A 25,278-nucleotide genomic window follows, 5' to 3' on the forward strand; every position below is an offset into this window, starting at 1 on the left:
AGGGCTTGTCCTACCTTATACTTACAATGCACCCTGCCCTTGGGCCTACCATAGGGGCGACTGATATGGCTGTAATTCACTATTAGAACATGCCACACACATCAGGGCTTGTCCTACCTTATACTTACACTGCACCCTGCCCTTGGGCCTACCATAGGGGTGACTGATATGAAGAAAAGGGAAGGTTTAGGGGCTGGGAAGTGGGTGCACTTGCCCAGTTAGCATGACAGTACCAGACTGCACGCAGGCACTGCAATGGCAGACCTTAGACACATGTTACAGGGCTGCTTCTGTGGGTGGCACAACCAGTGCTGCAAGCCCACCAGCAGCATTTGGATTACACACCCTGGCACACTCAGTGCACTAGACTAGGGTCTGACAAGTAAACCAAAATAGCCAAACATGGACCCACTGATTATTATATCAATTTACAATAGGGAGCACTTGCACTGTGGCACTGGATAGCAGTGGCACAGTGCCCAAAGCATCTAACACCAGCAAAAACACATGAGGCAACAGCAAGAAAGGAAGGGAGATCCACGCCAACGGTGCCAGGTCTAACAGTAACACAGTGAAAACACTACAAATGGACACCACACCAGTTTAGAAAAACAAGTATTCTTTATCTAAACAAGAACAAACGGCAAAAATCCACAATACAGTTTCAAAAATAATGGTATAACTAGTTCAGCTCAATGCAAGTTGTAAATGCTACACTTTTCCAACAAAGTACCTTAGATGCGTCACGCAAAACAAACAAAAGGGTCGCGGGGAAGGCGATGCGTCAGTTCCTTGCTTCGGGGGAGGCAGGTCACCTATTCCTTATTGCAGGGCAGGGGAGGCGACGCGTCTGTTCCTTACCGCAGAGGAGGCGATGCGTCAATTTCTTACTGTGTTCCGGTTACGATGCTACAGGATGACGCCTCGATGCGTGGCAACGATCCAGTGCGAAGCGCCAAAATGGCGGCTTGATGCGTTGATCCGGTCGATGCGTGAACGTTTGCAGCTGCATGGCAGGAGCTACTACAGTCTTTTCGTCGTTGCGTCAGGACTCAGTGTGGATGCGGCGCACTTCTTCTCCGTGGCCCGGCAATGCGTGGGGGCCAGGTGCGGATGCGGCACGCATCTTCTCCATGACTCGGCGATGCATCGGGAATCGGTGCGGATGCGACACGCTTCTTCCTCATTGCGTCGATCTTCCAGCTCCAACCAACAAACAGTCTCTAGAGGTCCTAAACAGCAGCAGGGACCTCTTTGCAAGTTGGAATTCCCAGCAAGGGAATTCAGGGGAGCTGGGAGTGAAGTATTTGTATCCCTGAGACTTCAGACAGGAGGCAAGCTCAATTTCAAGCCCTTGAAGATCTTCCTCAAGATGATAAAGCAAACAGCAATGTCCTTTTCTCCTTTTCTTGGCAACAAAAACCACTACAGGCCAACCCCAAACAGCACAGGGGCAGTAATCTTCCTTCAGCTTCTCCAATTCTTCTCCTTGGAAAAGGCTCATCTTGATTTCCCAGAAGTGATCTAAAGTTCTGTGGTCTGGGTCCCCCTTTTTATACACACAAATCCTTTGTCTCTGAAGGCAGAGAGTGTCTTTACCCATTCAAAGCCAGGTCTGTCCTTACTGGTGCAGCTTTCTGGCAGGAGGTGGAGATCGCATTGTTGAAGGCAGACCTGGCCCAGGGTGGTGAAAGGACATCTCCTCCCCATACTCTAAATTCAAGCCAGGTCCAATTCAGCCCAGCCCTGACTCATCAGACTGCTGGAGCCGCAGCCCTCTCCCAGCTCCTGTCACTCACAAGCCAGCCATGCAATACACAAACCTAGCAGAGGCATACTGGATGGTTAGGCAAGAATACACAGAATATACACAGATGGTAAAATCACCCACACTAACAGATGCAACTTTAACATTCTGAGTTCAGGCATACTAAACTTTATTTTCCCATCTTGTTCCGTGGGTCAGTTATGTTTATAAGAGGTTATAATAAAACTGCCCATTCTGGCCTATGGGAATAGATAGCCTTGCAATAGTGAAAAACGAAAGTGGCAGTATTTCACTATCAGGACATGCCATACACATAAGGGCATGCCCTACCTTTCACATGCAATGCACCCTGCCCACAAGGGTACCTTGAGCCTACCTTAGTGGGGACTAATATGCAGGAAAGGAAAGGTTTAGGGACTGGCAGGTGTGTGCACTTGCAGAGTCGACATGGCAGTCCCAGACTGCACACAGGCTCTGCAACGGCAGGCCTGAGACACATTTTACAAGCTGCTTCTGTGAGAGGCACAATCAGTGCTGCCATCCCACCAGCAGCATTTGATTTATAGGCCCTGGGCACACATGGTGCACCGTACTAGGGTCTGACAAGTAAATCAAATAACCAATCATGGATTCACTAATCCTTACAACAATTTACAATAGTGAGCACTGGCACTTTGGCACTGAACAGCAGTGGCAAAGTGCCCAAAGCATCTAGGCCAGCAAAAACAGATGAGGCCACAGCAAAAACAGATGAGGCAACAGCAAAAAGTGGAAGGGAGACTCACGTCAATGGTGTCAAGACTAACACAGTACTTATATGCCTGCATATATTCACTGTCTTGGTACAATAGTGGAAATATTCATTCCTTTCCCTCTTCTTGTAATGCTAATTATGCTAATCTGTTTCATTCTGATGATCCTTCCGTAATCGTTGCCTTGTTATGCCGGCCTAGAGTTTTTCTCCCCCTGTACTTCTGACCACCCTGTTGTCTGATTTACAGTCCTCCTCTTTATCGCTCAACTGTAAAGCGCTCGGATACCCTCATGGGCCTCGTTCGTGCTATATAAAACTTTTTAAATAAATAAATTCGACTAATTATTGCAGCACACGTCTTTTATGCAAGAATCACAACACTTCAATAAATATTGTAAAGCCTTACTGAGTATTTCTTATGTACTTCTTTCAATATGCATGAGAGTGCAAACGAAAAGGTTCTAGATCTGTAATCAGGATTTCTTTGGGGGAATCAGGGTTGTCATGTTCTAAGTTTGCACATACATTTGTTGCCTTATAAGGTTAGGGGTACAGATGGTGCACTATGGCTAGCAGGTACATAGGCCAACATATCCGGAGGGTGTGCACTTAATCAGCCTGGCACACTCCTGACGTTTATGTTGTCCAACAGTTTTACAGAGTGAGGTACAAACTACATAACAAGTTTAGGGATAGCCTGCCCTCATAAGCCTGATAGGGTGGAGTCCAGGAGGAAAGCTACCCCCCCTGGCTCCCATGCTATAAAATATATATATATATATATATTTTTTAACACACTCTCACTCCCTCGGTTGGCCAGATGTCCAGGGGCCTGGCCGGGGCACATTCAATTATTTAGGGGGGGGGAAGTATGTGGCCCTCTTCCCTGAGCCTGTAGGAGACCCTGGGTTCCCAATCTCCCAGGCCGATATAATAAAGTGGGAGGGTTCACGGCTCACCTCTGTGAGACTGAAAAGGCCCCGGAACCCTATCCCCCAGGATTGGCTAACTCACAGTGTGCGGGACCCAATTTCCCTCCCTGCGAGGGCAGGAAAAACTGGTCTGCTCCCACCTAGCAGGAGCTTTTAAAATGCTCCCGCCGAGTGGAAGCAGACATTTGTTTCGTATGTTTTAACTGACATTTTCACCTACCTATAATATTCCTTTAATCTTTTGTTTTTTTCAGTGAATATATATATTTTTACAATTCTTGTACAATGAACCCAAAACCAAGAAAGCCAATTTGTCAGTTATGGTGTACATTGCACAGTGCCCACCCTTGCTCACACCCCCTATCATGTTTTTTAGACAGACTTTTTTCCATCTGCCATCGACTAAGGGGTGTACTATGCATGTAGGGGGCATTAATTATGCACTGCACACCATAACTGGAGAATTTCAGGACTTTCTCTGTTTTGGTTCACTTAAAATGAACTGACCTTTAACTATATTTTTTCAGTTTATATTTTATTAATGATGTGCCACATTCACCTGCCGCATACCCATTCTATGCTGTGCAAAGCCTTCGGCCAGGGCTGCGTCAAACCACTTCAGCTATAGGCAGAGGGTGAGACTGGAGGTGTTGTCGCAGAGCCAGTATAGCCTTGCTTTGGACTCAATTTACTAGACCACATTAAAAGCTTATTCATCAAAGAGAATCAAAGTTAATAGTGAATGAAACTTTTATTGCCCCCCAATGTCCTTGCCAACCCCAACGGATCTGCTCAAAACTCGACAAATAGAAAAATAAACCACCTAAACATCAGCATTATTTCTAGATTCATCAAATGGTGCCATATTTATTAGCAAGTGAATGCTTCTTTGACACCCCCGCCATCTTGAAAGCTGAACCCCGACTGACCTGCATGAAATCGAGAAAACCAAGAGTAGGCTAAGCATGCCAATCTTTTTCCAAGTTTCGAGACAATCCACCAACCTTTGTCACAGTTGTTAGTAAATCAAAAAGGTTTTGACTCCCTTCCACTTTTGATGCCCAATCGCCCAATTGGATCTTCTCAAAACCGGATATACCTCCACTGGAGGAAACTTGCCACCCACATTTTAAGGAGATTAATCAAACAGGACTAAAGTTATATGCACAAGAAAATGTAAATGCCCCCTTTTTCAATTTGACCCTCACCCTTCCTGGATTGCCAAAAAACTTGACATACAAATAGAAAACCAATCCTTCAAGGTTTCTGCCAAATGTTGTGCAGATTTGTCACACAGTGCCAATGCTATTAGCAAATGAACACTTTTGTGCCCCTCTTTTTAGCTACAGTCCTCTTGATGGAGCTGCACAAAGTTTAAAATACCAAGAGACCGGTAATGGGCTACATTTCTGCCAAATCTCGTGCAGATCCATCACATGGTGCCGAAGTCCATAGTAATCAATAATGCTTTCGATCCCATACTTAAAAATTGCCCCCACAATCACCCACTGGATCACACAAAACCTGAAATACTAGCACAGAGTGTAACTTGCTGCCACATTTGATGCAGATTCACCAAACAGTGTGCAGTTCATGGCACGTGAAGATGTTACTGGTCCCCCTCTTCATGGATTGACACCAACCCTGACATGCCAATAGAAAACGACTCCTTTCAAAACCAATCCTGCCAATGTTGCTGCTAATTCATCACACAATGCCACACTTATTGGCAAATAAACACTTTAGTGGGGTACTCAAATTTGAAAATACCAAGGGTATTCTCACCGTGCTGGGCGTCTGCTGAATTTCATCAAGATGGCTCAAAAGATAGGTTGAACCCAAGTGAGCAGACAGCTGCCATGTGGCTATGGTCTGCAGTGGCTTGGCACCGCTTAGGAGACCATAGGAGGCCAAAGGCAAACCAAAGAGCATCCCTCAAAGCGTACTTGTTTGGCAGCTAGCTTAAAGCGGAATCAGAGGGAGGGTTCCAGATTGTCACTTCTACAATCATCCCCCTGAATTAGAAAGTGATCAATGTAAAGATACTAAAGACATTTAAATGTTTCCATCTCGACTCGCCAATGACCTCAGTGCAATTATACCAAGAAACCCAAGGTGTCATTTCATTCTGATGCGTTCCTACTGGTGGGGCCTGGACTGACTCTTTGCTCTGGACTCTTCCCTTTGGAGCAGGGTCAAGTCTGATTTTCATATGGTTGCTTCCTAGAGTGGCATAGCGGTAAAAAACACAACAAAAAAAACTCTTGACTGGAACCTGAGTAATTACTAGTTTCTGAGATCACTTCAAGCATTCCATCCCTCACATTCTTGTTTTTTCAATTATTGATCAATTGATCAAAGCAGTAACATTTTCTTTTGTCTGAACATTTACAAAAAGGCCCTGGGTGCAGGGCACCTCACACTCCGACCTACATTTAGTGCTACACATTTCTTTTCACCTCACTGCCCCTACTTACCTGATTAGTAGTGCTATCATACAGACGAATATTTTTATCCTTGCCAGCAGTGGCAAATACGGTGCCATCCATAGAGAAATCCAGGGCATTTATTTCGTTTTCCTTCTCTGAGGAAGAAGCAATTGGAAAATCGACTTCAGAAATCTGCATGTACAGATTGGCTGGTATACAGGTAGCAATGGCAACAGAATGATTGCACACAAACATTGGTAATTGCTAACTTTTTTAAACATAGAACGCTATATACAAATCTCATTCACAGTTTGCTACTTTGGGAATTTGGTTTCGAGTTCATAGGCCTGCATCAGAACTACTAAATGTGCTGAATTATCCATGTATAACAGTTTATTTTCTGCAGAGGATTTCTGCAGTCAGTGTGACATTTGATAACCAAGTATGAGCACCAACACAACAATCAGGAGTACAAACATCAAGAAAAGAATCTACTTCGATTGATGAACATATCCAAATCATAATACAGTTTGTTCTGTTGCAGTTTGTTTTCTCCAAAATGTTTACTTAGTTTCCAGTGAAAACATCTAGCTTGGTAAATTCCAAACTATGAACATTTATTTCAGAATGAGATGCAGTCACTACATGGTAAATGTTACGAGTTGGTGAATACGTAGGAAGCCGATTGCAAGGCTTATTAAATTCAATTGGAATAGAATCGAAGCTTCCAATATATAAATCTGAATTATGGTTCAGAATATTTTCATAAACATCTTACATACATTTCTGGATATTTCAGGTTATTTATAATTTATTGAGGATTGTGAATTCACGGGTAGCATCCAAGAATAAAGATCTTGGAAGCAATCAATCAGTAGTTTATAAAACTCACTACTCACCTGTTAGGGTCTCAAGGCGCTGGGATGTAGAGTACGCAGCTCCGATGGGGTCAATCGAAGAGCCAGGTCTTGAGGTATTTCTTGAATTGGTTCAGTGTCAAGCCTTGTCGGAGGTAAAGGGGGAGATCGTTCCAGGTCTTGGCTGTGAGGTAGGAGAAGTGCCTTCTCCTTGCTCTGTTCCTGTAGAAGCGTGGGCGGTGGTTAGGGAGAGGTCGGCCGAGCGAAGGTATCTCTTGGGGGCATTGAAAGAGAGGTGGTTATTTAGGTATTGTGATCCAATGTTGTGGAGGGCCTTGTAGGCGTGCGTGAGCAGCTTGAAAGTTATTCTTCTTTCGACGGGTAGCCAGTGGAGGTTACAGAGGTGTTGAGTAATGTGGATGTGCTGTGGGATATCAAGAATTAGTCTGCCTGCGGTGTTCTGGAGTTTGCAGATGAGTTTTTGTTGATTCCAGCGTAGAGGGAGTTGCCGTAGTCCAGTCTCCTGGTGATGAGGGCGTGAGTGACCGTTTTCCTGGAGTCGAAGGGTATCCATTTGAATCTTTTACATAGTATGCGGACTACAGGTGAAAGAGTATATGTGTGTCAACTGCATAGGTATAGCATGCGAGGTGAAATTTATTGATCAGTGCTGGTAAATACTTCATGTAAATGTTGAAAATCATAGGCGAGAGGATACAGCCTTCAGGTACTCCTACTTTTGTGAAGTACAGTTTGGAATAGAGAGGTGGGTATGGATGACATTGGTTCTGTTGTGAAGGTAGGATGTGATCCGGTCTAGAGCAGTCTCCTCTTCGTAGAGTCTTTGTATTAGCGTGCCAAGGTCAACAGTGTCAAAGGCAGCTGAGAAGTCTAGGAGAAGTAGTGCTGCAACCCAGTTCTGGTCAACTGTGTTCTTAAGGTCATCCCAGATGGCAATGTGGGCAGATTCTGTGCCTCTTTCTGGACGGAATCCTTTCTGGAAGTCTGAAAGTATGGAATTATCTTCAATGAATTGTGACATCTGGGCAAATGATGCTCTTTCTATCACTTTGCTCAGGAAAGGTCCATCTATAATGGTTCTGTAGTTGTTGGAGTTAAGCAGGTCCAGGTTTGTTTTCTTCAGTAATGGGTGTATGTATGACTTTATTAAGTTCTTCTGGCAATATTCCTATAGTTAAGGAATTGTTGATGATTATTCTTACCAGTGTGGCAGCAGAGGTAGTTAGAAGAATTCTCTTGAAGGTTTGTAGTGGACAGGGGTCAGAAGGGCTGCAGGCAGGCCTGCATGCTTTGACCAGGTCCATAAATTTGTTCTGTGAAATTTGTTGGAAGGAATGGAGAGGCTGGGTTAGCATACACTTGGATTTGCTGTTTTGGAAAAGGATTGGTGCTGCTGGTTGTTTTAAATAGGAGCCCAAGGCGTTTGCTTTGGTCATGTAATGATTTGCCAGTTTGCCTGTGAAATCTTGAGTAATGGAATGAGCTCCTTCTAGGCAATTTGGTTTACGAAATTCGGTGAGAATTTGATAGAATTATTTGCACATTTATCATTTCGATTTTTGTCTGAATAGTATCTTTTTTAAGCTTTTTTGGTCACTGACTTGTATAATCTGTTAAGTTTCTGTAGGCAAAGTTTGTCTTGATTGGTGTTTGTTTTGAGCTAGGTACGCTGTAGCTTTCTAATTTACGGTTTTATCCCTGGATTTCTCCAAGGTGCCTATTTTCTTTTGGTCGGTTGTGTCATTCTTTGAGGTATTAGGATATCAAAAGCTTTCTGTAGCCACTCATAGTTTTTGAACAGAGTTTGTGTCTAGATCTGTACTGAATGTTAGCTGTGTTTGTAAGTGTTCCAAATTGTGTTTGTTCCTCAGTCAATAGGTGGATGAATGTAAGGTGGTTTTAAGTGCGTTGCTTTGTTGTTTTATGATGGAAAGCAAGCAAATGGTGGTTCTGACCATGTGAATGGAGTCATTCTTTGAAAGGTAACTAGTTCTGGACTTGTAAAAAGGCCATCTAGGGTGTTTTCAGCGATGGGTTGGTTTGTGGATGATCTGATGTAGGTCTAGGCTGTTGAAGATTGTTTTTGGATGGGGCATATTTGGTTTGTCAAATCAAATGTTGAGGTCACCCAAAATGCATAGGTTGGAGTATATTGTTATCAGGTTTGTAACAGTGTCTAGAAGTGTGTCTGGGAATGTTGCATTGCTAGGTGGTGGTCTGTAAAGGAGCAAAAAGCTACAGGAGGAAGGTGGTTTTGGGTATACATCTAGTGAAGAGGAACTCACAACCTGGTATGGAGACGTCGTCAGCTTTAGCGATATTTAAGGTTTGCTTGAACACAACAACAAGACCACGTCCTCTTTTACCTATACGATTTTCAGTGATAGCTTGATAGCCTAGAAGAACAGCTTTATGCAAGATTGGAGCCACATCATCTGCCAACCATGATTCACTTATGAAAATTATGTCAGGTAGTGTGTCAGTGAGAAGGTCGTAGATGTGATGCTTGTTTTTGGAGAGGGATTGAGCATTTATTAGAAGGCAGTTTAGAGAATGTGCTTTGGTGATGGCGTGACTTTGTTTTTCAGAACAGTGAGCAGTATTTTGTGGGCTTGTAGCAAGTGTGTCCTTAGTATTAGTAATATCTGCAGGAGGATAGCAATAGTGTAGTTGTTCTGTATCGTGTTCCTCGTCCAGCAGGCTAAGAAAGCATTTTGATGGGTCTCTGTGTGTAGGTGGTGGAGATTGTAGTTGAGGGTGATTTGGTGAGCTGTGTTGTTTTTGTAGAGAACCCTTGATGTGTAGAAAACATGGAGATGCAAAGTTGTGAAGAGTGGAATGTTGTTTTTTTTTTGCATCTGCTTAGGGTGGAAGGTGTAGGAGTTGGGGTTGGTGGTGCAGCATGTGGGTCATGTTGTAAGATTCAAAATTGCCCAATGGATGAGAGGCGATTAAAAGAGTTGCTGTATATGTGGTAGGTGTGGCGGCAGTGGAGCTGGTTTATAATGTTAATAACCAAAAAGTTTGTATGATTTCTCTTGAAAACAATGTCTCAATAGTGTATGGCCTATGAGAAAGTGCATACCTTTAAACAACAAGCTAAAGCAAATAAACGTGTTTCTGACCCACCTGGCAGAGACGCAACATTCATCTCGGCCTCAATGTCGTATATGGACACAATCCCATCTGCCCCTGCGGCAACCAACAGGCTTTTTCGACTTCTTGGATGAAAGCTTAATGCAGTGACAGCATGGCTGGCTCGATGGCCAGAGAACAAAGTGTGTTTTATGTTCATCTCTTCCACGTTCACAACCTGAAACACAGATGTAACACACATGAAACATATTTTGAAGACCTCTTTATATTGTGTAATGTGCTCTAGAATGGCCTTCCTTTGTTATACAACACTGCATAGCCTTGACTAAACTGCTTTTGTAGATAGTCGCTAGTCATCTGTGTTACGTCATGACACAGATTTACAATTTAATGCACAACCTACCTTATGTGATCTATTTTTAATGTACAAAATGTTGCGTCCCCTAAATGTAGGGAACGACCCTCTGGGCACAACGTTAAGGTATCAACTGATCTCCAAATTCACAACCAAAGTTTTGACTTGAGTATTCAATCCAAAATCATAACGTTCATCAAAGATATTTATTATATCATAAGTGAGAAATTTGATGTTTTAATGTCACATCCAACGTTCTCTGTTTCCAAAATTCACATTATATCCATGTATATATTTAAATTAGCATCTTCCCAATGCATTTCGCGCCCATAACAGGCGCTTCGTCAGGGGAATCTGTAAACATATAATTAATCACAATGAGGGTCCATGCAATCTCCTGGATATCATATAACTATTACTTTACATCAGCACTAGATAATATCATACCGTTGTTTATTTCTAAACATGTTGTAAAAACAACGAATCATTCGGAATCCATAAATCAAGTATAACTGCGTGGGCTTCCCAAGTGATGTTCAAAAGATTGTGTGCACTTGTGTGGTTAACCAAAAATCTTGTACCATAACTAAATACATGTGGACTCGTAAATAAATGCAGGTTAGATCAACTGAACAAATGTGGCGTCCTCTATTTCATGTTCTATATATCACTATTGCTTTAACTTCCACTGTGTGTTTGTACTCGTCTCACCCGTGTAGTTCGTGCGTTACGAAAATATTGAACAATGTTATTAAGTTCTATGTCCTTATACCCCAAGCGTTTAGCGGTGTAAATCACCCTTTATATAAAATGTGCGTCTTACCGCTTCATGGGTCGTGCAATCTCTCGGGTGTGTCCTGCAAGGTTAGCGTGTGTCTTGCATTGAAACGTTACGATATAGACACCGAGTACCCGGTGCTCTTATAGCATAGACATAAACATGGGACTATTGTGTGAAACTCAAAGTGCGTGCAGCCATGTTGGATTGGGCAGTGAAGTTGTAATCACAGATCTCTAATGTTACTAGTGTTACTAACCTATTGTTGGTATTAAACAATGGTGATTTACACCGCTAAACGCTTGGGGTATAAGGACATAGAACTTAATAACATTGTTCAATATTTTCGTAACGCACAAACTACACGGGTGAGACGAGTACAAACACACAGTGGAAGTTAAAGCAATAGTGATATATAGAACATGAAATAGAGGACGCCACATTTGTTCAGTTGGTCTAACCTGCATTTATTTACGAGTCCACATGTATTTAGTTATGTTACAAGATTTTTGGTTAACCACACGAGTGCACACAATCTTTTGAACATCACTTGGGAAGCCCACGCAGTTATACTTGATTTATGGATTCCGAATGATTCGTTGTTTTTACAACATGTTTAGAAATAAACAACGGTATGATATTATCTAGTGCTGATGTAAAGTAATAGTTATATGATATCCAGAAGATTGCATGGACCCTCATTGTGATTAATTATATGTTTACAGATTCCCCTGACGAAGCGCCTGTTATGGGCGCGAAATGCATTGGGAAGATGCTAATTTAAATATATACATGGATATAATGTGAATTTTGGAAACAGAGACCGTTGGATGTGACATTAAAACATCAAATTTCTCACTTATGATATAATAAATATCTTTGATGAACTTTATGATTTTGGATTGAATACTCAAGTCAAAACTTTGGTTGTGAATTTGGAGATCAGTTGATACCTTAACGTTGTGCCCAGAGGGTCGTTCCCTACATTTGGGGGACGCAACATTTTGTACTTATTTTCCACACTTCTTGACCGACCAGGTGATACCTCCGTGGCACACTACCAAGAAGCAACTTTCTTGATTTAAATCAGCCTGTGCCCAGTCTAAACCCATTGTTAAGTCTATTTTTAATGTAAACATCTGTATATACTATTCATTCATTATATTTAACCTTTGACTGTAATTTATAATAGTACACTTACAACATGCAATTCTTCAACACCCCCTAAATAAAAAAAAAAACACCTCCTCAACCCTCCACACCACCAACTCTCTGCGTAGGTGAAATGACGAAGAGGCAGACCCTAGCAGTGTGGTCAAATGGAAGTAGCTTGATTTAATCACAAATCCATGAATTTTTAGGCATAAAAATTCAACAGCATTTAACAATTATAAATACCAATAAATTCAGTTGCTTTAAACAAGCTTGACATTCAAAATATTCGAAAGCAAATGTACTGTAATATTGTAGCACAGGAGATACTCAAATTCCTGTTTAAATCCCCGACATGATGGCAACAATTTGCATATCCCTCAAAGGGGTCAGTGGCATAACTCCAGCACAATTATGGCAGACTTCACAGTATAGTAGAAGAGTGATCAAATAAGATTAGCAGAATAGAGCAGTTACCAGGGAACCTCATACGGCGTGAGTGACCTAACAAGCCAACCAGAAAACCGCACCAATAACAAAAGCTCAACTGCCAATTCCCAAGTTATGGCCAGTAGCAAACAGCTTCGTTGCTAGGTGCTGATGAATGAATGTTCTTTGCTGCCTCCTCAGCCAAGATGCAGGCAGACCCTTTGAGAACCTGGATGACAAACAAAGAGGTAGCTCTTCTGCTTTTCTTGAGAAGTAAACACCATCCATGGCCCCCTAGATGAGGCCAATTGTGATTGGAAAGAAGAGAACATGAGGTGTCCCATGAGAGCAGGAGGGGAAGGTAAGAACGACTCCGTTCCTTCTCCCTGGAAGGTAAACTTGCAGGATGCAAAAGGGTTCCTGTCCAGGGAGCAACTAAAGGCGACCTTTTGTGCTATGTGCAGGTGGCACTGCCTCATTACTCGACACGCAGATCTACAAGTGGGCAGACACAGGCATAGAAACCGCGGCCTCTGCAGGCCACTATGTTGGGAGTCTCTTTAGTGGGTACAAAAAGCGAGGTTCACCTTCTGATTAGAGAAGTTTGGCAAACCTTCACAACTTTGAGAGGAGCTATGAATATGCCCAGTGCCTCTTAGCAACATTTATAGATCTATCTAGGTCAAGTAGGACAGTGGTCTCCGTCGAAGTTTGTTGGCTCGGTCTTTATTCAAAGCTATAAATAGGTTTATTTCACATAATACTTACGTACATCTAGTGCAGTAGTACCACATTTAAATGAACTAGAGGACGAGTACTCCAACAGTAGCAGGGCACATTGGCACTCATAGATATGGTGTTCAACTACACAGAAACACAATAGTACAATGTTTCCATTTGTTGGATTTTTTTTAGAATTGTATGAGTGTTGCCAGTATGTACCAAAGGGCACCCTGTAAGCGTCTCAGCTTCTAAGTGGATAAATCATTTTGATCTATCTCTTTTTAGACCAACCTCAATTAAATGTTGATTATTCCCTTCATTTCCCCATCTTTTGCAATGTCAAAGTCTCCTTACCTGGATGCCACCATTTCCAAAGCCAACAGCAAGCTGCTTTCCGTCAGGAGAGAAATGTACGCTGTAAATACTGTGCTTATCTTTAGGGAGAGGTATATGGCACCGGACAAAGAGTTCTGAAACTTTGTCGAAGACGTCCTCATCGGATACATACTCGTCCGCACTCTCCCCTCCACTCTCTAGCTCCCGGGATATACACAAGGCTTCTTCTATACGTCGCCGCGACATGCTAGCCAGAATTTACCTATAGCAGCTAAAACGAGAAGAGTGAGATGGAAGTCAGTGACAGGTAAGAGGAGGGAAGTCAGAAAAAGGACAAAATAAAGGATGAATGCGTTCAAGAGGAAAAGGAGAAAAAAAAGTTCAACTGCCAACATAAAGCAATTGATAACACTACGTTAATTGAAAACAAGTTATTGCATTAATTGGTTCAATATCGAGTGATATTACATTTCATCTACACCATTATTTCAAACAAAAGTAGATCGATTGGAGGAATAATACTGAAATTGGCTAGGTTTACTTGCCCAAAAAACCACCAACCCATGATTCGAGACCTTCCACATGTGATTACAGAGGAAATCAAAGGTATCAGTAGAGAAGTAGGATCTGTGCCCCTGATAGGGACTTAATCCTGCCGCTCATTCTGGCAAACACAATCTGTTCATGCTGCAAAAACACTATACGATTATTAGGAGTAAAGGATTGCTGCTTTATAAAATCAGAGCTGCTTCATGTAGAATCAGGCCTGGTCACATGCCACTTGTTCCACTGGAATGAAGATTTGTATACAAATAGTTGTGCAGAGCTCTTACTACTTTAGTGTTCACAATATGGATTTGATCGACCTTCAATTAATTAAATGAGTTGTCGGTGGTGGGATTCAGAGCTGCAAAGTGTGGACCACACGCAGAACCCGCCAACAAGTGCTTAACTCGACGTGTGGTCATCCTCCAGCTCGTGTGCATATGAACCAGTCCAGATCTGCAATGCAAAGCAATGTGTACTGAACGCATGTAAAGTGTGTACTACTGGCTCTTGTTCAGGGGCAGTCAGACTACTTGGACAATACGAAAAAGCTGACGGAGGTACAAGTGACTAGCCCTCACCAGCCCCACCTGCCATTCAAAAGTATCAGTCTTGGGAAAATCTGTGATTTTCACTCCAAGGTGGCCCCTACTCCCCCACAGGCTGCTGTCCTTGTCAAAAAATGATTTTACCTTCCTACATCAATACTGGTAGCGCCTAAACAAAAGTTGTATGCTCGTAAATCTCAATAACTTATACTTAATTTTGCCTACCGGGAATTATTTTTCCAGCATAAGACTTTGACGGAGCCTGCGAGACAAAGTTAGAAAAGAGAGTATGAACGGCAAAAGGTAGGACAACCATCACAACAGAGAGAAGAGATGAAGAAGACCCGCAATAGTGAGTCAAAGATGACATGAAGAGAAGGTAGTTGAGACACAAACTGGATTTGGAATCAAGTCTAGGCAGCTTGGGGACTCAGCAACCCCAGCATTTCCTAACAAAAAATCCTGCACCGCACTTTTATTGAAGAAATTAAGCACAGTTACTACACAAACGAACAACATAAGAGCTGCTTTATGCAACCACTGTGTATGAACCAATCTCATGCTCTTTGCTGTGAGCATGCATATCTACAGAATATATACAAAAACCAAAATCAAATGCTCTTAAGTGGCCCTCAGGCTCACTCTCTTCAGAAAGGCTTGCTAGTTTATAGAGTCATAACTTAAAGGTGAGAACCATTCAGTCGCATGCAAAGCAAGCACATCATTGGCTCTTCCTAAGCCTTAAAGAACATCCAGCGATAACTGCCTGTGGGTCAAAAGAACATTTATCAACAGGCAAAACACTTACTTTGGAGAGGAGGTCAAACGAATAGGTTGAACTGTGGTCTCAGCTGGGAGCTAATCCTGGATCCCTCCAAGTATTAGCCGGGACAAATGACGTTACACTACTACTCGTCAATAGCCCTATGTAGCAACAGCTGGAACACTTTGAAGCTTTCTGGTACTAAGCGCTAATAAAAGATGAATGTTTACATTGTGTGCAGTTTTTAGAAGGTCGGTAAACTCAAGCCAAACACTTTGCTCGGAACGAGGGACCCTTGAAACCTTGAGCCCAAAACGAGCTAATCTTTTGTGTGGCTTCTGCTGCTCCCCAATCTCTAGCCATGGGGTCTTTAAACTGTGGGGCGGGCCATCCTAATGGGGGCCTCAAGTGATCCTGGGGGCGGGCACTAGGCTCTAGCCTAACGAAGCATTATGCTGATAACAGTGCTTCTTTTTAAGAAAGCAGTTTTACACTGCTCTGTAATAGGCCATCACTAACATCTTTTGTCATTTATATCCTGGCTGGGAGTATGTGTCAAAAGGGAAGGAACTCCAAATATTCTTCAAAATATCCCCCGTTTCAAATAATGACACTGTAGATAGGGTTACACGTTAGAAAGGCTTGTCAGACCAGAATAGTATGTTTGGCAATCATGTATTTGATTGCATTTTTAAAACTGAGTGAACTTCAAGCAATGTTTAAAAGTCTAGACATATTTACACTTTGCCAAGTTAATAGAATAATTGTGAAAAATTCTGAGGGGGCCTTGATGATTTGTTTTATATTGGTCGGAGAGGAGCATTAAAAGTTTGAAGACCACTGCTCTAACCTCATGGCCAAAGACAAATCATGTGATGTTAAAACTGGAGAGACAGAGATACCCTTGAGTTGTTAAATTGTACAAAGTGAAAGTAGAACACCTGGGAACAATTCCAGTGCCCCTGCTTAACCAAAAGGTTTTCATCCAACAGGAATATTTCATTTCATTAATTTTATTACAGCGCTTGAGACCACCTGGGACTGTGAGTTCAGGATAAAAGGAGTACAAAACCCGTCATATGGTTGATTTCATGCATATTAAGAATCTAAACCACAGATAGGGTGCACATAGTATCTGACTAGACTTTTGGGTCACTAAAGGCATTGTTGCGCAGGGGTTGAGGGAATGTTTCTAAGTTCATGTTTAAAAACTATTACTTTTAATAGTTACCTCCAAGTGCAGTGATATAATTGGATGTACTAGGTGACAAGCTTCTGCAGATTAAAGAAATACACCTTTTTGAATTTTGAAGAGAACATCATATGTTTACATGACGTTTGCTGCATGATTTATTGGTCTGTATTTTCAAGGCTCGGCTTGTGTATGGGGTCTTGGAGCCAAGCCGTAGACCACTGACTCAGCTCAGCCTGTTAGTTTGTGGCTTGCCCTATCGATGTTTAAAAGAAGTGGCTCTTACTGCTCACAGAATACAATAATAAAATAGACCGTAAAGCAGAGACAGGGATGATAAAACAAAGAAGCGAAACAGCTGGAAACATAATATTACACATTTAAATGTGCTTTCTTTTAAGTACACACGAAAATATGCATTGTGTCTCCTGTGTGTGTTAAAAGCAAGTGATAATAAAAGTTCAGACTTCCTCTTCCTCATTCAAACTCTGATTTTCTGACAATGGCCGTGATATCCCCATCTCGCAGGTGCTCTTTTCAGTACTAGGAATACAATTTAAAGATGTTTCTTTTGCCTAAGGATGAATGTGATTGTTGCAAAATCATCCTTATTGGATGGGGGACACTGACCTGGTAACACCAGTGCCATTCCCGCCATTGCCCTAGACCCAGCTGCTACTGCTGCTTCTCGAGGTAAGCGGGCAATGGTCCGTTTGGGTCTGCCTGAGGGCTGGATAACCGGTTGATGAGATGAAGACGGATAAACCCCTGCCTCCTGTGTCCACGCAGACAAGGATGGACCGGTTCATGGCGATAGCCCTAAGAAACAGAGGGACCACCTGCAACCCTCCTGTGTTGTACCGAAATCGCGTCGTACCGAAATCGCGTGCAACCTGATCTCGCAATACAGGTAATCCAGGACTCATGCGATGCAGTGTAGGCAGGGTAAGCAAAGTTAAGGTTGATGTCTCCTTGCTACATCAAGTTCTCAGCGTGTTGCAAGGCGAATCACTGAAGCAGAGATCATATATTTAGTGTAGGGGGATGGGACTACCCTCAAAAAGCAATGCAGCAAATTTGCCCCTGCCACAGCAGGCCTTTCAAAGTGTGTCCAAATACATCATGTAGGAATAATCTACGGTTCATGGGATTTTATACCAGAATCTTCTGACAGAGCACTTCCTGGAGGGGTGGCTGTGGTCCTGGGTCCCCGGTGATAAGTTGTCACTGTGCTATGTGGTGGAGGAGGGCCATAGGCCGCTTGTCCAGAGACCTCCTCACAGTCAACTTCAGCTGGGTGGTATATCACCTCCATTGGCCATCGCCGAAGAGGCGCCAAAGAGAAGCCAGTCTGCGCCAGTCCGCGTCCAGACGCTTCTCGCTGACCCTGGTCCAGGATCAAACTATCACTATGGTAGGGATTCGTATTGTTTACAATTCTCTCTTGCTACATTCTTTACGACCCCCCACCAGTCTCTCTTGTCGTCACTCTTTCTCCCCATTTAATTCTGAACACCATTGCAAGCACTGTATGTGGAGTACCTCCCGCCCATATAGCGGCTCTCTTCCTCCGGGACAGAATTGGAGACTGTATCTCCTCAATTGTCGGTCGCTACTGAAACACTTCACGGAGCTGTACCTGCTGATTGAAGAGCTCAACCCTGACGCTCTATTTTTTTTTTTTTTTTAAATTCTTTTTATTGTTGCATCAGGTGAATCATTAGTACCATGAACAAGACATCGCGGGGGAGCGTCAACATTCCGCTCTACCCGCCGTTACGCAACTTTTAAAATAGACAGTTACATTGCATTCATCCTGACGAACTTATTATTTTTCATTTTCACCCCGAACTCCCCCCCCCCCCCATCAACTATAAGTAAAGGCAGTAACTGAGGGACCTCTCCTCGAAGCCCCCCCCACCCATCTTCCCCTCCCCCCCCAGCAGCATGAACCCTTCCAACCACTCCCTCCCCCCCCGCCCCTCATGGCTCTCTCGGTCCTCAAAGTTGTGTGTCAATGAGTATAAGCACTCCCCATGGCCCGTAGCCTTCAAGTGCACATATGCTGGAATCAGCGACCTACACACCATGTCTGTGCTTCATCCTACCACCCGCCCACTTCCCCCCCCGGTCCCGCCCTCCTACTCCAGTCCATGGTAGTGCCTCCACTTGGCCCATATTTTTCTAAATTTTCGGGGGCACCCCCTAGCTTTATACGTAACACGTTCAGCTGCCATATACATATCCAGGCCTCTTCTCCATTCCTCGAGATTTGGTTTCCCAGGCGCCCCCCACAGTCTTGCAATGTCCCTTTTTGCGACCACCAGGGCCAGCAGCAGAAAAATGAGCAAGTATCGCGTGATATCCACCTCCGTGGACATTCCCAAGAGCGCCAATTTGGGGTCCCTGGGTATCTCCACCTCCAGTATCTCACTCAATTCATTGAAAATCTCGTCCCAATATTCCTGTATCACTGTGCATCCCCAGATGATGTGGAAGAAGTCGCCCGTTGGGTGCTGGCATCGTAGACATGCGGTGTTAGTAACCCTCCCCATCCGGAAAAGCCTCACCCTGTCAAAGTATGCCCGATGAAGGACCTTAAACTGAATGAGGCGAAGCCTCGATTTTATGGCCACTTCTCGGGGGTGCATGAGTATGAGTTCCCAGTCTAGGTCCTCCAGCGTGCCCACATCCGCCTCCCACCTCTCCCTGAGGACCTGTAGATCACCCAACATGTTATTTGTCAGTGTTTTGTAGGTCATGGATACCGCCCCCCTCTGCATCTGTTCTTGCAGTAGGCGGCCCTCAAGTGGTGCAAACTGGGGAATGTCAGTGAGAGATATGTGTTGGGCTCCCCATGCATGTCGCAGCTGTATGTATTTATAATATTGGGTTCTCTGGAGTCCAAACTCCTGTTGCAGTGCTTGGAATGTTTTAAGCTCCCCCTTTGCTATGACATCCCCAACTGTGGAGATGCCAATGTCATCCCACCTTTGAAACCCGCGCAACTTGTTCAGTTCAGTCAGCCACCTACATGCCCATAGGGGGGTTTGGCGGGTGAGCCTTTCATGCCAACCCATTCTAACCGACGCTCTGCGCCACGCCGTCAGGGTGATCCTAGTCGCGGGAAGAAGCTGGCGGCCTCCCCTCCCCCCATATAAAAAGTGGAGCACCGTCTTATTGCCCCATTTAGACCTCTCTAGTGCATAGGTGGGGTGGTCCGCCGGGGCGTGTATCCAATCGTTGATCGGGGTGAGGTGTTCCGCCCAGTAATAGGCCTCCAAATTAGGCAATGAGAGACCCCCACTATATTGGTGGCGCTGCATAGTCGTGAGTGCCACCCGGGCCTGCTTCCCCAGCCACAAGAAGGAGCGGAGATCGGTATGGATTTTCCGCAGAGTCTGAGCCGGGAGGGGATAATACTCATTTTGCAGGGCGTATAAAAACTTCGGGAGTAGGATCATTTTATACAGGGCAGCCCTGCCCAAAATGGTGAGCGGGAGCGGCCGCCACCTAGCCATCTCCGCCTTTGCCGCCACCAAAATTCTATCGACATTGTCCGTGTAGGAGCGCTGCACATCTCGGGTGATAAAGACCCCCAGATACCGGAAGCCTGCCGTGGTGTGAATGAGCAGCTCAGGCAGCTCCTCCCCGCGCGGGGCACCTTGTGGGTCGTATAGGACCGACTTATGCCAGTTTATAGTATGGCCGGCTACCGCCCCAAAGTCGTCCAGTTCCCTGAATAAGGCCGGTATCGTCGTGGCCGGGTCGGTCACATACAGCAGCACATCATCGGCGTAAAGGGAGATCTTCTCCTGGTCAGTGGCCGATTCCCCCCAGTGGAAGCCAGTCACAGCTCGGTTGAGCCGGATGCGGATCGCAAGGATCTCGATCGTGAGGGTAAAAAGGAGTGGGGATAGCGGACACCCCTGTCGCGTCCCCCGCTCTATCGCGAACTCTCTCGACAGTCGCCCGTTTACGCGCACTCTAGCCCTAGGTTTCGAGTATAGAAGTTTCACCCAGCGCTGGAACTTGGGCCCAAACCCAAACCGTTCAAGGGTCCCCATTAGGAAAGGCCAGTGGACCGCATCGAACGCTTTTTCCGCGTCCAAGGAGAGGAACCAATGTGGCTCCCTCCTGTCACAGACTTCTTGGAGCCAGTTGTGGGCGCGCCGCAGGTTGAGTTTGGTGGCCCTGTCCGGCAGGAACCCGGACTGGTCCGGGTGGATCAGGCCCGTAATTACCTGACGCAAGCGCCTTGCAAGAATAGTGGCTAGGATTTTGGTCTCAATATTTAGCAACGAGATTGGGCGATAGGAGGAACAGTCTCCAAGGGGCTTGCCTTCCTTGTGGATCGGGATTATGGTAGCTAGGGCCAGGTCCGGCGGGAGGCCTCCGGAGGCAAACGCACCCTCATACAGCGACTTCATGTGACACGAAAGGAGGTCCCCCGTTCGTTTGAAGAACTCCGCCGGGAAACCATTAGGTCCCGGAGCCTTCCCCGGTTTCAGGGCAGCCATCGCCTCTGCAATTTCATCTAGGGACAGGGCGGCTTCCAAAGCCTCACTATCTTCAGGGGTCAACTGCGGAATGTCCACGCTACCCAGGAACGATCGCGCCACCTCGCAGTCCCCTAGGTCCCTCGCCCTGTAGAAGTCTTCGTAATAGGTCGCAAAGGCCTCTGCAACGGCGCCGTCTGTGGACGCCCGCGCCTTACTAGGGAGCTCAACCCAATCCACCCACCTGGCAGCTCTCTCGCGCCTGCTCAACCATGCCATGAGTTTACCAGATTTGTCGCCAACATCGTATAAGCGATGTAGGGTGGCCAGCGCCTGTGTACGCGCCTCGTCCGTACTTAGTTCTCTATACAGCCTTTGCGTATCTAGCAGTAGTCTAAGATCAACCTCCTCCTTCGTTCTGTGATATTCTGCCTCTCGGGTCAAGATGTTTGCCTCCTCCTTCGCTATGGCTTCCGTGCGTTTCCTTCTGGCCTCCCCTACCCTGGATTGGAAGCGGTCCCTCAACACCGTTTTCATGGCTTCCCACAGTGTCACTCCGGACTGTACCGATCCCTCATTTTCGGCCATAAAAACTTTGATATCCGCTCTTATGCCCCTTAGAATTTCAGGAGTCTGTAAATCCCATGGCGACATATGCCACTGTGCCTGGCCTCTCCCCCTTCCCCGACCTATGTGTACGAACAGCGGAGAATGGTCCGAGATACCCCTCGCCCTATAGTCCGCCTCGTCTCCCGCCGAAAGCTCCTGCCTAGATGTGAAAATGTAATCTAGCCTAGAGAAGACCTTGTGGGCCCCAGAGTAAAATGAGTAAGCCACGTGGGCAGGATGTAGCCACCGCCAAACGTCAGTAAGACCGATCGTGTCCATTCTGCGCGCCAAAGCCGTCTCTGCAGCCACTGTGTGGGGGTTCCCAGATCTATCGCGCGTCGTGCTCATCACGTCGTTGAAATCCCCCCCCACAATCTGTATTGTGTCCGCCGTGTCTAGCAGAATGGCCGTGATCTCCTGCATTGTTCGTGTTTGTAATTTGGGTGGAGCATATACCGACAGTAGAGTGTACCTGCGCCTCCTCCATGTCCCCTGCACCCCGGCAAACGAGCCCTGTGGGTCTAACCATGTACGTGTGACTGCGAAAGGTGCTGTTTTCCTAACTAGTATTGCCGTGCCCCGTGAGTCCATGGTGTAACCCGCGTGTGCCAGAACTGTGTACTGCCCGCGCGCTAAAAAGGCACAGCGGTTCCCCCTCAAATGTGTTTCCTGGAGGAAAACGATGTCAGGTGCCACTCGTTTAATATATGCAGTGACCAGGCTCCTCTTAATTTTGGAACCCAGTCCGTTTACGTTCCAGGTCAGCGCCTTAACCCCAGCGCCTTCACCGTGGGGTGTAGCTAGTGTACTCGCCATTGTTCCACTTGAGGACTATCCAGCACCGGGCCCCAGGGCCGGGACGGTGGCAAGGGTAAACTTTCCCGAACTTGCTGCTGCTGCTGTTTTTTGACGAACTTCCCCCCTCCCTCCCCAGCTCTCTCAACAACCCCAACGTGGGGTAACATGGTAACAAAGCCCCATCCCGCTCCCCCCACCCCACCTCCCTCCCCTTCCAGTTGCATCCCCATCCGGGTCTCAACTATCCACGGGAGTAGGCCTGTCGCCCTCCCACACATCCCACCCTCAAGAAACCTCAACCAGTGCTAAAAAACACAAAAAACAGTACTAGGGGGGTGCCAACTTGCTTGCTCTGCATCGCCGAGCCGTCATCTTTTCCCTTTCCCAGTGCATCGTTGTTCACGAGTGTGAGTCTTGTGTGTCCATCCGTTCCTCACGACCTGTAGAGTCTTGCTCCAGCAGCCGGATCTCTTTGGCCAGAGGGTGCAACGAATCACTCCTTGTATCATCCTCCTCTCCTCCGGATGCGCGGCCCTCCGATTCCTCTATTTCTTCTTCCTCCGAGCGGATTCCATTTCTCAGGCTACCAAACCTCGAGTCTGCCACGGAGTCGGAGCCCGGTGACGCCGACCTGCCTCGCCTCCTGTCCTGCTGGTTGCTGGTCCTGTATGGAGTTTGCGGCGTCTTGTGCTGTGTCCTCTTCAATCTCCGTCTTTGCGGCTTCGGCCTCTCCCATGTCGGACGTTCCCGTAGTGACCGGTCTAGCTCTGCCCGGCCCGCCGCCTCCCTACTATTCAGGATAGGCCGCTCCTCCAGCCATTGCCACGCGTCGTCCGGGTGTGCAAAAAAGATGGATTTGTCCTGATAAATGACCTTGAGCTTGGCCGGGAAGAGGAGCATATACTGGATGTTGAGGGACCTCAGCTTTGCTTTCACGGCGTCAAAGGAGCGGCGTTGTTTGGAGACTTCCTGACTGTAGTCCGGGAAGATCATTATGGTGGCGTTTTCAAAGCGGATCTCACCCAGTGTCCTGGCCTCTCGCAATATCAGATCTCGATCGGCAAAGTTCAGAAACCGGGCTATGACCGGTCTTGGTCTCGCACCCTCCGGTGGTTTGGCCAAGAGCGCCCTGTGCGCCCTCTCTATGATAAAACACGGGGAAAACCGCGCCGTAGGGAAGGTCTTTTTGAGCCAGTCAAGGAGGAAGGCGGTCATACTCCTTTCTTCAATCCCTTCTCTAAAGCCCACGAAGCGCAGGTTGTTCCGCCTTGACCTGTTCTCGGCATCGTCCACCTTCCACAGAAGTTGACGGTGGGAGGCCTGGAGCTCTGCCATGTCCTTCCTTAGCTCAGCCACCGACTTCTCATTGTCCGTCAACCTTGTCTCAGTCACCGTGACCCTGTCGGTTAAGTTACGAAAGTCCTGGCGTAGCAGCGTAACCTCGGATCCTACCTCCCCGATTTTGGTTTCCAAGGCCGCTCGTGAAGCTTGGATGTCCGTTCTAGACGCCTGTATGGCCTCCAGCAGCATGTCCGTGTCATTGCGTGCTCCTGATTGCACGGGCCGTTGTTCCACCGCGGGTCGCGGAGCAGCGAAATTGTCCATTGGGCCTTGCCCCTTGGTCTTGGGTGCCGTTGCATTCTTACCCATAGCGGCGTTGTCTAGAGGCCAGGGGCTTCCGGGATGAACTTGCCTCCCTCCGCGGTATCGCTGGGCTCGGCCGTGCGCCGGGAACAGAGGCAGAGTGAAGTAGCGCCTCGACAACGCAATGCCCTTGGGCGGCCCCTAATTATGGTCCTGGGAACCTCTGGGCCGGGGCCCGCGTACTCTCCCTGTCCTGATGTGGAGCGCTGGGGCCGGGCTCTGGTCGCAGATTCACCCCGGCTGCAATACTGGAGGGGGCCCCGTCTTCACCCCTGTCCGCGCCGCGGGGGCCAGGGGGTGCTCCTCAGCCTGTGCCTCGTGCGCGTCCCCCCCGGGATTCTCCCTGTCGCAGTGCCGGATCACCAGGCGTGGGCACAGGCAGGGTGGTGCCGGCGGTGACAACCAGCCGCTCCCGAGCCGGAGCGGGCCACAGGAGTTCCAGGGCAGGAGGAGCAGGCCTCCGTAGTCTGTCGCGGCTCGAGGGCCGTCTCTCCGTGGGTCGTCAGTGCGCGGCCGCCATCTTGGTAAAGGCGGGTGCCGCCACCGCGATCAACCCCAGTGCCAGGCCCAGGACAGGTGCGGCCCTCCTCACCTCGGTGGACGGCTCACCGGCCCTCCGTCTCTGCTCCCAGGCACAGAATCTGCACAGCGTCGGAACCAATGCGGGGATCTCGCCGTCGCTACCTCTCCATCGCCACGACGGTCGCCATCTTGAGTAGGTGGTCGTCGGTCACCTCCGTCCTGCTCCCGCTGTCCGGCGGCGGCGGTGTGTGATCGTCCGCCCGGTGGCCGAGCACCCGATCAAGCCTCCATCAGCCCGCAACAGCTATTTGCGGGAATGCCGGCACTTGGCGCGCTCCTCTTCCTCCCGTCTCCCAGGCCGTCAGGACGATCTCCGGGGCATAGAGGAGACACCGTCACGTACAATGGCCAGGCGGGGTCGGCTCCGTTTCGGGACTGCAGCAGCCCTTGGCAGGTGTCCGGGCGTCAGTTCCTCACTTTTGGTGCCGGTTCTGGGTCTTGGGGGATAGTGAATGCCGGATAATAAG

General features: G+C 46.8%; 1 protein-coding gene across 3 annotated transcripts in view; it reads right to left on the reverse strand.

Moving 5' to 3' along the window:
- LOC144763928 (uncharacterized) overlaps nucleotides 1–25,278 on the reverse strand; it is a 168,533-nt gene that overhangs the window by 72,118 nt on the left and 71,137 nt on the right. For all 3 annotated transcript variants that reach the window (XM_078649972.1, XM_078649971.1, XM_078649970.1), the window contains exons 2-4: nucleotides 13,649–13,901; nucleotides 9,891–10,074; nucleotides 5,932–6,038 (exon numbers count right to left, since the gene is read on the reverse strand). In XM_078649972.1, coding sequence (XP_078506098.1) covers nucleotides 5,932–6,038; nucleotides 9,891–10,074; nucleotides 13,649–13,876 — 519 coding nt within the window. In that variant the 5' untranslated portion in view covers nucleotides 13,877–13,901. The remainder of the gene's footprint in view (nucleotides 1–5,931; nucleotides 6,039–9,890; nucleotides 10,075–13,648; nucleotides 13,902–25,278) is intronic.

The sequence above is a fragment of the Lissotriton helveticus genome, chromosome 6 (assembly GCF_964261635.1).
Source record: "Lissotriton helveticus chromosome 6, aLisHel1.1, whole genome shotgun sequence".
Classification (NCBI taxonomy): domain Eukaryota; kingdom Metazoa; phylum Chordata; class Amphibia; order Caudata; family Salamandridae; genus Lissotriton; species Lissotriton helveticus.